A 15,005-nucleotide genomic window follows, 5' to 3' on the forward strand; every position below is an offset into this window, starting at 1 on the left:
GTTCTGGTAGTACAAGCTGAAAATTTTAGAAGATAACGTATATCCTACACATTTCAAGAATGAAAGTCTCATTCATTTTTTAAATTCTCTCCTATGACTTGAGCGACTATGCTCTAGTTTAAAATCACTTTACAGCTCAACCAATTTATTTTATTGATAAATTGTAGTTAAATATGTATCTAAAGAAACAAAATAATGGAAAGAGTTCACAGATGTAACTACTGAATTTAGTGTTGAAGTATATGTTTTTCACCCTTTTACAAATGTTAGAATATACTTTTCTCTTGCTTGGCTTGCTTTATTTTTAACTGATTTGTTTATTTTGTAGGATTACCACTGGTGGTGGAGGTCATTTCTTACTAGTGGATTCACTGCAGTTTATCTTTTTATATATGCAGTTCATTATTTCTACTCTAAGCTTCAAATCATAGGAACTGCAAGCACCATTTTGTACTTTGGATATACAATGATTATGGTCTTAATTTTTTTTCTTTTCACTGGTAAGTAGCAATAAAATCCTTTATTCAATTATTTGTTAGGTTTTCTCTTTGTACTTATTTTGGTTTCAAGATTGTGACTTCCCATCCCTATTTTTAAAGTGCAATTTAAAAAAAAAAGTACTTGAATCTGTATTTACATCTAACAGGTAAATATAACTATAAACAGATATTGTGAAAAGATAAAACATCTCAAATAAGTTGTCTGTTATGAATTTATTGTCACTTCCACAGTATAAAATGTTATATTTAAAGGGGCATAAGAGAACTAAAAGAAAATAATACACTTGCTTGAATTTAACTATAGCTGTGCATGTCTGGCGAGCCAATGATAAGAGACGAATTTGTGTAGCCACCAATCAGCTAACTCCCAATAGTGCATTATTGCTGCAGAGTATATGATTGTACATATGCTTTTCATCATACTAAGAGAGTAAAGTAAATTTGATAATGGAAGTGATTTTAAAGTGTCTTAAAATTACGTGCTCTAGCTGAACTATAAAAGTTTATTTTGACTTTCACGTCCTTTTACGTTAGAACATGGAAGAATAAAAAATATATATATATATATATATATATGTGTGTGTGTGTTTGTATATATATATATATATATATATATATATGTATATATATGTATATGTGTATATATATATATATATATATATATATATATATATGTGTGTATATATATATATATATATATATATACTTCAAATATCCATATGCAGAAAAATTAGCCAGCTCTTTAAAAAAAGAATACTACTATCTTTTATTGTTGTTGTTTTATTTATTTATGTATATATATATATATATATATATATATATATATATATATATATATATATATATATATATATATATAAAATACACACACACACAGTTGTATGCAAAAGTTTAGGCACCCCTGACAATTTCCATGATTTTCATTTATAAATAATTGGGTGTTTGATTCAGCAATTTCATTTTGATCTATCAAATAACTGAAGGACACAGTAATATTTCAGTAGTGAAATGAGGTTTATTAGATTAACTGAAAATCTGCAATATGCATCAAAACGAAATTAGACAGGTTCATAAATTTAGGCACCCTTGTCATTTTGTTGATTTGAATACCTGTAACTACCTAGCACTGATTAATTGGAACACACAATTGGTTTGGTGAGCCCATTAATCCTTGAACTTCATAGACTGGTGCATCCAATCATGAGAAAAGGTATTTAAGGTGGCCAATTGCAAGTTGTTGTTCTTTTTGAATCTCCTCTGAAAAGTGGCAACATGGGGGCCTCAAAACAACTCTCAAATGACCTAAAAACAAAGATTGTTCAACATTATGGTTTAGGGGAAAGCTACAAAAACATAATTTATGTAAGAACTTACCTGATAAATTCATTTCTTTCATATTGGCAAGAGTCCATGAGCTAGTTACATATGGGATATACAATCCTACCAGGAGGGGCAAAGTTTCCCAAACCTCAAAATGCCTATAAATACACCCCTCACCACACCCACAATTCAGTTTAACGAATAGCCAAGCAGTGGGGTGATAAAGAAAGGAGTAGAAAGCATCAACAAAGGAAATTTGGAAATAATTGTGCTTTATATAAAAAATCATAACCACCATAAAAAGGGTGGGCCTCATGGACTCTTGCCAATATGAAAGAAATGAATTTATCAGGTAAGTTCTTACATAAATTATGTTTTCTTTCATGTAATTGGCAAGAGTCAATGAGCTAGTGACATATGGGATATCAATACCCAAGATGTGGAGTCTTCCACTCAAGAGTCACTAGAGAGGGAGGGAATAAAAATAAAAACAGCCATATTCCGCTGAAAAAATTAATCCACAACCTAAAAAAATAAGTTTATTTCATTTTTGAAAGAAAAAAACTTAAAATAAAAGCAGAAGAATCAAACTGAAAACAGCTGCCTGAAGAACTTTTCTACCAAAAACTGCTTCCGAAGAAGCAAATACATCAAAACGGTAGAATTTAGTAAATGTATGTAAAGAGGACCAAGTCGCCGCTTTGCAAATCTGATCAACTGAAGCTTCATTCTTAAAAGCCCACAAAGTGGAGACTGATCTAGTAGAATGAGCTGTAATTCTCTGAGGCGGGGCCTGACCCGACTCCAAATAAGCTTTGATGAATCAAAAGTTTCAACCAAGAAGCCAAGGAAATAGCAGAAGCCTTCTGACCTTTCCTAGGACCAGAAAATAAAACAAATAGACTGGAAGACTTCCTGAAATCTTTAGTAGCTTCCACATAATATTTCAAAGCTCTTACCACATCCAAAGAATGTAAGGATCTTTCCAAAGAATTAGGATTAGGACACAAGGAAGGGACAACAATTTCTCTATTAATGTTGTTAGAATTCACAACCTTAGGTACAAATTGAAAAGAAGTCCGCAAAACTGCCTTATCCTGATGAAAAATCAGAAAAGGAGACTCACAAGAAAGAGCAGATAGCTCAGAAACTCTTCTAGCAGGAGAGATAGCCAAAAGGAACAACACTTTCCAAGAAAGTAGTTTAATGTCCAAAGAATGCATAGGCTCAAATGGAGGAGCCTGTAAAGCCTTCAGAACCAAATTAAGACTCCAAGGAGGAGAAATTGATTTAATGACAGGCTTAATACTAACTAAAGCCTGTACAAAACAGTGAATATCAGGAAGTATAGCAATCTTTCTGTGAAATAAAACAGAAAGAGCGGAGATTTGACCTTTCAAGGAACTTGCAAACAAACCCTTATCCAAGCCATCCTGAAGGAACTAAAATTCTAGGAATTCTAAAAGAATGCCAGGAGAATTTATGAGAAGAACACCATGAAATGTAAGTCTTCCAAACTCTATAATAAATCTTTCTAGAGAGAGATTTAAGAGCTTGTAACATAGTATTAATCACTGAGTCAGAGAAACCTCTATGACTTAGAACTAAGCGTTCAATTTCCATACCTTCAAATTTAATGATTTGAGATCCTGATGGAAAAACGGACCTTGAGATAGTAGGTCCGGCCGTAACGGAAGTGGCCGAGGCAGGCAACTGGACATCCGAACCAGATCCGCATACCAGAACCTGTGTGGCCATGCTGGAGCCACCAGCAACACAAAAGACTGTTCCATGATGATTTTGGAGATCACTCTTGGAAGGAGAACTAGAGGCGGGAAGATGTAAGCAGGATGATAACACCAAGGAAGTGTCAGTGCATCCACTGCTTCCTCCTGAACATCCCTGGACCTGGACAGGTATCTGGGAAGTTTCTGGTTTAGATGAGAGGCCATGAGATCTATCCTCTGGAAGACCCCACATCCGAACAATCTGAGAAAACACATCTGGATGGAGAGACCACTCCCCTGGATGTAAAGTCTGGCGGCTGAGATAATCCGCCTCCTAATTGTCTACACCTGGGATATGCACCGCAGAGATTAGACAGGAGCTGGATTCTGCCCAAGCAAGTATCCGAGATACTTCTTTCATAGCTTGGGGACTGTGAGTCCCACCCTGATGATTGACATAAGCCACAGTTGTGATATTGTCTGTCTGAAAACAAATGAACGGTTCTCTCTTTAACAGAGGCCAAAACTGAAGAGCCCTGAGAATTGCACGGAGTTCTAAAATATTTATTGGTAATCTCGCCTCTTGAGATTTCCAAACCCCTTGTGCGGTCAGAGATCCCTAAACAGCTCCCCAACCTGAAAGACTCGCATTTGTTGAGATCACAGTCCAGGTTGGCTGAACAAAAGAAGCCCCTTGAACCAAATGATGGTGATCTATCCACCATGTCAGAGTGTGTTGTACAATGGGATTCAAGGATATTAATTGTGATATCTTTGTATAATCCCTGCACCATTGATTCAGCATGCAAAGCTGTAGAGGTTTCATGTGAAAACGAGCAAAGGGGATCGTGTCCGATGCTGCAGTCATGAGACCTAAAACTTCCATGCACATAGCCACTGAAGGGAATGACTGAGACTGAAGGTGCCGGCATGCTGCGACCAATTTTAAACATCTCTTGTCTGATAGATTCAGTGTCCATGATTCTGTCTCTATCTGGAAGCCTAAAAAGGTGACCCTTGTCTGAGGAATCAAGAAACTTTTTGGTAAATTGATCCTCCAACCATGTTTCCGAAGAAACAACACTAGTTGATTCGTGTGAGATTCTGCAGTATGTAAACACTGAGCTAGTACCAAGATATCGTCGAAATAAGGAAACACTGCAATACCCTGTTCTCTGATTACAGATAGTAAGGCACCCAGAACCTTTGAAAAGATTCTTGGAGCTGTTGCTAGGCCAAATGGAAGAGCAACAAATTGGTAATGCTTGTCTAGAAAAGAGAATCTCAGAAACTGATAGTGTTCTGGATGAATCGGAATATGAAGGTATGCATCCTGCAAGTCTATTGTGGACATATAATGTCCTTGCTGAACAAAAGGCAGAATAGTCCTTATAGTCACCATCTTGAAAGTTGGTACTCTTACATAACGATTCAAAATTTTCAGATCCAGAACTGGTCTGAATAAATTTTCTCTCTTTGGTACAATGAATAGGTTTGAATAAAACCCCAAACCTTGTTCCTGAGGAGGAACTGGCATGATTACCCCTGAAGACTCCAGGTCTGAAACACACTTCAGAAAAGCCTGAGCTTTTACTGGATTTACAGGGATGCGTGAGAGAAAAAATCTTCTCACAGGAGGTCTTACTTTGAATCCTATTCTATACCCCTGAGAGACAATGCTCTGAATCCAATGATTTTGGACAGATTTTATCCAAAAATTCTTGAAAAAACTTAATCTGCCCCCTAACAGCTGAGCTGGAATGAGGGCCGCACCTTCATGCGGACTTAGGGGCTGACTTTGGTTTCCTAAATGGCTTGGATTTATTACAATTTGAGGAAGGCTTCCAATTGGAAGCAGATTCCTTGGGGGGAGGATTGAGTTTTTGTTCCTTATTCTGACGAAAGGAACGAAAACGGTTAGAAGCCTTAGATTTACCCTTAGGTTTTTTATCCTGAAAAACTGATAGTTGAAATAATAGAATCCAACTGAGAACCAAATAAATTTTCTTTCATGTAATTAGCAAGAGTCCATGAGCTAGTGACGTATGGGATATACATTCCTACCAGGAGGGGCAAAGTTTCCCAAACCTCAAAATGCCTATAAATACACCCCTTACCACACCCACAAATCAGTTTTTACAAACTTTGCCTCCTATGGAGGTGGTGAAGTAAGTTTGTGCTAGATTCTACGTTGATATGTGCTCCGCAGCAGGTTGGAGCCCGGTTTTCCTCTCAGCGTGCAGTGAATGTCAGAGGGATGTGAGGAGAGTATTGCCTGTTTGAATTCAATGATCTCCTTCTACGGGGTCTATTTCATGGGTTCTCTATTATCGGTCGTAGAGATTCATCTCTTACCTCCCTTTTCAGATCGACGATATACTCTTTTATATATATATATATATATATATATATATATATATATATATATATATATATATATATATATATACCATTACCTCTGCTGATTTTCGTTTCAGTACTGGTTTGGCTTTCTACAACATGTAGATGAGTGTCCTGGGGTAAGTAAGTCTTATTTTCTGTGACACTCTAAAGCTATGGTTGGGCACTTTTTTTTATAAAGTTCTAAATATATGTATTCAAACATTTATTTGCCTTGACTCAGGATGTTCAACATTTCCTTATTTCAGACAGTCAGTTTCATAGTTGGGATAATGCATTTGAATATATCATTTTTATCTTACCTTAAAATTTGACTTTTTCCCTGTGGGCTGTTAGGCTCGCGGGGGCTGAAAATGCTTCATTTTATTGCGTCATTCTTGGTGCGGACTTTCTTGGCGCAAAATTTTTTTTCTATTTCCGGCGTCATACGTGTCGCCGGAAGTTGCGTAATTTTTGACGTTTTTCGCGCCAAAAATGTCGGCGTTCCGGATGTGGCGTCATTTTTGGCGCTAATAGCTTTTAGGCGCCAAATAATGTGGGCGTCAATTTTGTCTCCACTTTATTTAAGTCTCATTATTTGTTGCTTCTGGTTGCTAGAAGCTTGTTCACTGGCATTTTTTCCCATTCCTGAAACTGTCATTTAAGGAATTTGATCAATTTTGCTTTATATGTTGTTTTTTCTATTACATATTGCAAGATGTCCCACGTTGCAACTGAGTCAGAAGATACTACTGGAAAATCGCTGCCTGGTGCTGGAACTACCAAAGCTAAGTGTATCTGCTGTAAACTTTTGGTAGTTGTTCCTCCAGCTGTTGTTTGTATTAAATGTCATGACAAACTTGTTAATGCAGAAAATATTTCCTTTAGTAAAGTACCATTACCTGTTGCAGTTCCATCAACATCTAATGTTCAGAGTGTTCCTGATAACATAAGAGATTTTGTTTCTGAATCCATTAAGAAGGCTATGTCTGTTATTCCTCCTTCTGGTAAACATAAAAAGTCTTTTAAAACTTCTCTTTATACAGATGAATTTTTAAATGAACATCATCATTCTGATTCTAATGATTCTTCTGATACAGAGGATTCTGTCTCAGAGGTTGATGCTGATAAATCGTCATATTTATTTAAAATGGAATTTATCCGTTCTTTACTTAAAGAAGTCCTAATTGCATTAGAAATTGAGGATTCTGGTCCTCTTGATACTAAATCTAAACGTTTAGACAAGGTCTTTAGATCTCCTGTGGTTATTCCAGAAGTTTTTCCTGTTCCTGGTGCTATTTCTGAAGTAATTTCCAAAGAATGGAATAATTTGGGTAATTCATTTACTCCTTCTAAACGTTTTAAGCAATTATATCCTGTACCGTCCGACAGATTAGAGTTTTGGGACAAAATCCCTAAAGTTGATGGGGCTATTTCTACCCTTGCTAAACTTACTACTATTCCTACGACAGATGGTACTTCCTTTAAGGATCCTTTAGATAGGAAAATTGAATCCTTTCTAAGAAAAGCTCATCTGTGTTCAGGTAATCTTCTTAGACTTGCTATATCATTGGCTGATGTTGCTGCAGCTTCAACGTTTTGGTTGGAAACTTTAGCGCAACAAGTAACAGATCATGATTCTCATAATATTATTATTCTTCTTCAGCATGCTAATAATTTTATCTGTGATGCCATTTTTGATATTATCAGAGTTGATGTCAGGTTTATGTCTCTAGCTATATTAGCTAGAAGAGCTTTATGGCTTAAAACTTGGAATGCTGATATGTCTTCTAAATCGACTCTACTTTCCCTTTCTTTCCAGGGTAATAAATTATTTGGTTCTCAGTTGGATTCTATTATCTCAACTGTTACTGGTGGGAAAGGAACTTTTTTTACCACAGGATAAAAAATCTAAAGGTAAAAACAGGGCTAATAATTGTTTTCATTCCTTTCGTTTCAACAAAGAACAAAAGCCTGATCCTTCATCCTCAGGAGCAGTTTCAGTTTGGAAACCATCTCCAGTCTGGAATAAATCCAAGCCTTCTAGAAAAGCAAAGCCAGCTTCTAAGTCCACATGAAGGTGCGGCCCTCATTCCAGCTCAGCTGGTAGGGGGCAGATTACGTTTTTTCAAAGAAATTTGGATCAATTCTGTTCACAATCTTTGGATTCAGAACATTGTTTCAGAAGGGTACAGAATTGGTTTCAAGATAAGACCTCCTGCAAAGAGATTTTTTCTTTCCTGTGTCCCAGTAAACCCAATGAAAGCTCAAGCATTTCTGAAATGTGTTTCAGATCTAGAGTTGGCTGGAGTAATTATGCCAGTTCCAGTTTTGGAACAGGGGCTGGGGTTTTATTCGAATCTCTTCATTGTACCCAAGAAGGAGAATTCCTTCAGACCAGTTCTGGATCTAAAAATATTGAATCGTTATGTAAGGATACCAACATTCAAAATGGTAACTGTAAGGACTATCTTGCCTTTTGTTCAGCAAGGGCATTATATGTCTACAATAGATTTACAGGATGCATATCTGCATATTCCGATTCATCCAGCTCACTATCAGTTCCTGAGATTCTCTTTCCTGGACAAGCATTACCAGTTTGTGGCTCTGCCGTTTGGCCTAGCTACAGCTCCAAGAATTTTTACAAAGGTTCTCGGTGCCCTTCTGTCTGTAATCAGAGAACAGGGTATTGTGGTATTTCCTTATTTGGACGATATCTTGGTACTTGCTCAGTCTTCACATTTAGCAGAATCTCATACGAATCGACTTGTGTTGTTTCTTCAAGATCATGGTTGGAGGATCAATTCACTAAAAAGTTCATTGATTCCTCAGACAAGGGTAACCTTTTTAGGTTTCCAGATAGATTCAGTGTCCATGACTCTGTCTTTGACAGACAAGAGACGTCTAAAATTGATTTCAGCTTGTCGAAACCTTCAGTCACAATCATTCCCTTCGGTAGCCTTATGCATGGAAATTCTAGGTCTTATGACTGCTGCATTGGACGCGATCCCCTTTGCTCGTTTTCACATGCGACCTCTTCAGCTCTGTATGCTGAACCAATGGTGCAGGGATTACACAAAGATATCTCAATTAATATCTTTAAAACCGATTGTCCGACATTCTCTGACGTGGTGGACAGATCACCATCGTTTAATTCAGGGGGCTTCTTTTGTTCTTCCGACCTGGACTATAATCTCAACAGATGCAAGTCTTACAGGTTGGGGAGCTGTGTGGGGGTCTCTGACGGCACAAGAGGTTTGGGAATCTCAGGAGGTGAGATTACCGATCAATATTTTGGAACTCCGTGCAATTTTCAGAGCTCTTCAGTCTTGGCCTCTTCTGAAGAGAGAGTCTTTAATTTGTTTTCAGACAGACAATGTCACAACTGTGGCATACATCAATCATCAAGGAGGGACTCGCAGTCCTCTGGCTATGAAAGAAGTATCTCGAATTCTGGTTTGGGCAGAATCCAGCTCCTGTCTAATCTCTGCGGTTCATATCCCAGGTGTAGACAATTGGGAAGCGGATTATCTCAGTCGCCAAACGTTGCATCCGGGCGAATGGTCTCTTCACCCAGAGGTATTTCTTCAGATTGTTCAAATGTGGGAACTCCCAGAAATAGATCTGATGGCTTCTCATCTAAACAAGAAACTTCCCAGGTATCTGTCCAAATCCCGGGATCCTCAGGCGGAGGCAGTGGATGCATTATCACTTTCTTGGAAGTATCATCCTGCCTATATCTTTCCGCCTCTAGTTCTTCTTCCAAGAGTAATCTCCAAGATTCTGAAGGAATGCTCGTTTGTTCTGCTGGTAGCTCCAGCATGGCCTCACAGGTTTTGGTATGCGGATCTTGTCCGGATGGCCTCTTGCCAGCCGTGGACTCTTCCGTTAAGACCAGACCTTTTGTCGCAAGGTCCTTTCTTCCATCAGGATCTCAAATCCTTAAATTTAAAGGTATGGAGATTGAACGCTTGATTCTTGGTCAAAGAGGTTTCTCTGACTATGTGATTAATACTATGTTACAGACTCGTAAATCTGTATCTAGAGAGATATATTATAGAGTCTGGAAGACTTATATTTCTTGGTGTCTTTCTCATCATTTTTCCTGGCATTCTTTTAGAATTCCGAGAATTTTACAGTTTCTTCAGGATGGTTTAGTTAAAGGTTTGTCCGCAAGTTCCTTGAAAGGACAAATCTCTGCTCTTTCTGTTCTTTTTCACAGAAAGATTGCTAATCTTCCTGATATTCATTGTTTTGTACAAGCTTTGGTTCGTATAAAACCTGTCATTAAGTCTATTTCTCCTCCTTGGAGTTTGAATTTGGTTCTAAGGGCTCTTCAAGCTCCTCCTTTTGAACCCATGCATTCATTGGACATTAAATTACTTTCTTGGAAAGTTTTGTTCCTTTTGGCCATCTCTTCTGCCAGAAGAGTCTCTGAATTATCTGCTCTTTCTTGTGAGTCTCCTTTTCTGATTTTTCATCAGGATAAGGCGGTGTTGCGAACTTCTTTTGAATTTTTACCTAAGGTTGTGAATTCCAACAACATTAGTAGAGAAATTGTGGTTCCTTCATTATGTCCTAATCCTAAGAATTCTAAGGAGAAATCGTTGCATTCTTTGGATGTTGTTAGAGCTTTGAAATATTATGTTGAGGCTACTAAGTCTTTCCGAAAGACTTCTAGTCTATTTGTCATCTTTTCCGGTTCTAGAAAAGGTCAGAAAGCTTCTGCCATTTCTTTGGCATCTTGGTATATATCCTTAATTCACCATGCTTATGTCGAGTCGGGTAAAACTCCGCCTCAAAGGATTACAGCTCATTCTACTAGGTCAGTTTCTACTTCCTGGGCGTTTAGGAATGAGGCTTCGGTTGATCAGATTTGCAAAGCAGCAACTTGGTCCTCTTTGCATACTTTTACTAAATTCTACCATTTTGATGTGTTTTCTTCTTCTGAAGCAGTTTTTGGTAGAAAAGTACTTCAGGCAGCGGTTTCAGTTTGAATCTTCTGCTTATGTTTTCATTAAACTTTATTTTGGGTGTGGATTATTTTCAGCAGGAATTGGCTGTCTTTATTTTATCCCTCCCTCTCTAGTGACTCTTGCGTGGAAAGATCCACGTCATTATCCCATACGTCACTAGCTCATGGACTCTTGCTAATTACATGAAAGAAAACATAATTTATGTAAGAACTTACCTGATAAATTCATTTCTTTCATTTTAGCAAGAGTCCATGAGGCCCACCCTTTTTGGTGGTTATGATTTTTTTGTATAAAGCACAACTATTCCAATTCCTTATTTTATATGCTTTCGCACTTTTTTTATCACCCCACTTCTTGGCTATTCGTTAAACTGATTTGTGGGTGTGGTGAGGGGTGTATTTATAGGCATTTTGAGGTTTGGGAAACTTTGCCCCTCCTGGTAGGAATGTATATCCCATACGTCACTAGCTCATGGACTTTTGCTAATATGAAAGAAATGAATTTATCAGGTAAGTTCTTACATAAATTATGTTGTTTTATACACGCTCTGGTTCAGTACCTACTTGAGTAGCATAGCTACTACACCAGCGCTGCGGAATCTGTTGCCGCTCTACAAATACCTGATAATAATAATAATACCAAAATGTACAATGAGATGCAAAAAAGAGAGATTTTGCAGCGCAAAGAAAAAAGACTGTTGGTTACTGGACTAGTTAAATACTAAAACCCACTATCAGAGTAAACAAAAATAAGTGTAATCAAAATTAAATTCTTTGAAATACAATTGACAACTACATTCACACAAAATAACTTTATTGGAAAAAATATTATTAAGGTAGTAGTCCGGCTGGACTAGTACTCACGCACACTCACACACATACGGTTTAAAACTTGCTGGAACTCAGACTGTGTATTTTAATCTGAATTGCACCTTATAAAATATACATAACTTCTTAACAGGAGGTATTAGAGTATTTGTATATATATAAGTAATCAACTCCTGTAGGTAAGTTCTTACATAAATTATGTTATTACCTTGGAAAGAAAGAGATAGTAATCTAGATTTAGATGTCATATCAGCATTCCAAGACATAAGCCACAAAGCTCTTCTAGCTAATACAGCTAAAGACATGGATCTAACATCAATTTTGATAATATCAAAAATGGCATCACAAATAAAATGATTAGCATGTTGCAGTAAGCGAATAACGCTAGATATGTCAGAATCCAATTCATGTTGCACTAAATTTTCCAACCAGAAAGTTGATGCAGCCACAACATCAGCCAAAGAAATAGCAGGTCTGAGAAGATGACCTGAATATAAATAGTTCTTCCTTAGATAAGATTCAAGCTTCCTATCTAAAGGATCCTTAAAGGAAGTACTATCTTCCATAGGAATAGTGGTACATCTAGCAAGAGTAGAAATAGCCCCATCAACTTTGGGGATTTTTTCCCAAAACTCTATAGATTTTGCTGGTAAAGGATACAATTTTTTAAACCTTGAAGAAGGAATAAAAGAAGTACCTGGCTTATTCCATTTCCTAGAAATCATATCAGAAATAGCCTCAGGAATGGGAAAAACCCCTGGAGAAACCACAGGAGGTTTAAAAACAGCATTTAAACGTTTATTGGACTGAATGTCAATAGGACTGGTTACCTCAATATCCAAAGTAATTAACACTTCTTTTAATAAAGAATGCATATACTCTATTTTAAATAAATAAGTAGATTTGTCAATGTCTGAGGAAGGATCTTCTGAAGCAGATAGATCCTCATCAGAAGAGGATAGATTATTATGTTATTGGTCATTTGAAATTTCATCAGCTAAATGAGAAGTTTTAAAAGACCTTTTACGTTTATTAGAAGGTGGAAATGCAGACAAAGCCTTCATAATAGAATCAGAAACAAATTCTTTAAAATTAGAAGTTGAAGGAACTGCAACTGACAATGTACTATTACTGATGGAAACACTATCTGCATGTAAAAGTTTATCATGACAACTATTACAAATGACATTCGGTGGAATAATTTCTAAAATTTTACAACAAATGCACTTAGCTTTGGTAGAACCGATGTCAGGCAGCAATGTTCCAGCAGAAACTTCTGAAGCAGGATCAGATTGGGACATCTTGCACAATGTAAGAGAAAAAAACAACATATAAAGCAAAATTATCTATTTCCTTATATGACAGTTTCAGGAATGGGAAAAAATGCAATAGCATAGGCCTCTGATAGCAAAAAGCAAGAGGCAAACATACAAGGGCTATTGAAATAATGAAAAAAATTTGGCGCCAAGTATGACGCACAACGTAAACTTTTTTGGCGCCAAAAATAACCGGACACACTCACGTCACTAATGACGCCACCGTGTGAAAGGTCTCGGCGTCACGTATGACGCCGGAAATGACGAAGTTGCGTCATAAATGTCTTTTTTCGCGCCAATATTTTTTTCGCGCCAAGCATGACGCAATAAAGTTTAGCATTTGACGCACCCGCGGGCCTAATACCCGCAATAGCAAGAAGTAGTCAATTGAAAAAAAGACTAAACCCCAGGTAAGAAATTTCTTAAAATGTTTAAATTCCCCAAATATGAAACTGACAGTCTGCTGAAGGAAATACAATACATATATTTAGAACTTTATATAAATGCATAAAGTGCCAAACCATAGCTGAGGTGTCTTAAGTAATAAAAAACATACTTACCAAAAGACACCCATCCACATATAGCAGATAGCCAAACCAGTACTAAAACAGTTATTAGTAGAGGTAATGGTAAATTGAGAGTATATCGTCGATCTGAAAAGGGAGGTAGGAGATGAATCTCTACGACCGATAACAGAGAACCTATGAAATAGACCCCCGTTAGGGAAATCATCTTATTCTAATAAGTGATACTCCCTTCACGTCCCTCTGACATTCACCGTACTCTGAGAGGAATCGGGCTTCAACAATGCTGAGAAGCGCATATCAATGTAGAAATCTTAATCAAACTTACTTCACCACCTCCATAGGAGGCAAAGTTTGTAAAACTGAATTGAGGGTGTGGTGAGGGATGTATTTATAGGCATTTTGAGGTTTGGGAAACTTTGCCCCTCCTGGTAGGATTGTATATCCCATATGTCACTAGCTCATGGACTCTTGCCAATTACATGAAAGAAAAGCTATCGCAGATGGATATGTCGAGTATAGACCCAAACACATTCACCTACCGAAAAGGCTTGAACAGAAGCTCTATGATGATCAGCAAACCACTGAGAGCGGATACGTTGTCAATGAGTAGTGAGGTTAGTAATGTGTCGGTCTGCAGCAGGAACCCCTGTGGACTGAGCAGAAAGAGGAAAGACACAAGGTTGGTAACCTGCTGCGGCTTGAAATGGAGAACATCGTAGAGAAGAGTGCCAATGAGTGTTCTTTGCCAACTCAGCTAGGGGCAACAATCCAGACCAGTTGGTGTGGAGAGAATTAACAAAAGTTCTAAGATAGGCTTTGAGATTTTTATTCACTCTCTGTCAACACATTAGTCTGAGGATTGTAGCCAGACGACAAGGAAACAGTGGTTCCAATCAACTTGCAAAAGGCTTTCCAAAAGGTAGAGATGAATTGTGGACCTCTGTCGGAAACAACATTCACAGGAATGCCATAAAGTCGTACCACATGTAACAGAAAAAGAGATAACTCTTGGGCGGATGGCAGCTTCTTTAAGGGTACAAAATGAGTCTGGAAAATCGATCCACCACAACCCAGATAACTGTATGATGGTAAGAAGGAGGGAGGTCCACAATGAAATCCATTGTTATGTGTGTCCAAGGTTGTTTGGGAATGGACAACGATTGGAGTAAGCCAGGAGGCAGGGGTCGAGGAGTCTTATTGGCAGCACAAGTCTTGCAGGCTTTCTCGTAATACTGAGCGTCGGACTTCATGGTAGGCCACCATACATGTTTAGAAAGAAGCTTAAAAATTCTTGTTAAACCAGGATGTCCTGAAAGTTTACTATCATGAGCCCAGGATAGCACGGGGGTGCGTAGGTTAAGAGGTACAAAGAAGATATCGGGAGCCACAGGGTCTTCAGGAGGCTTTCTAGATTGGGCACATTGCAGTCTTTG

At 37.7% G+C, this 15,005-nt stretch overlaps 1 protein-coding gene across 1 annotated transcript in view; it reads left to right on the forward strand.

The window, feature by feature from the left end:
- LOC128645912 (transmembrane 9 superfamily member 2) overlaps positions 1-15,005 on the forward strand; it is a 662,966-nt gene that overhangs the window by 630,502 nt on the left and 17,459 nt on the right. The window contains exon 19 of the mRNA XM_053699233.1: positions 329-500. Coding sequence (XP_053555208.1) covers positions 329-500 — 172 coding nt within the window. The remainder of the gene's footprint in view (positions 1-328; positions 501-15,005) is intronic.

Source organism: Bombina bombina, chromosome 1, assembly GCF_027579735.1.
Source record: "Bombina bombina isolate aBomBom1 chromosome 1, aBomBom1.pri, whole genome shotgun sequence".
In the NCBI taxonomy this organism is placed as follows: domain Eukaryota; kingdom Metazoa; phylum Chordata; class Amphibia; order Anura; family Bombinatoridae; genus Bombina; species Bombina bombina.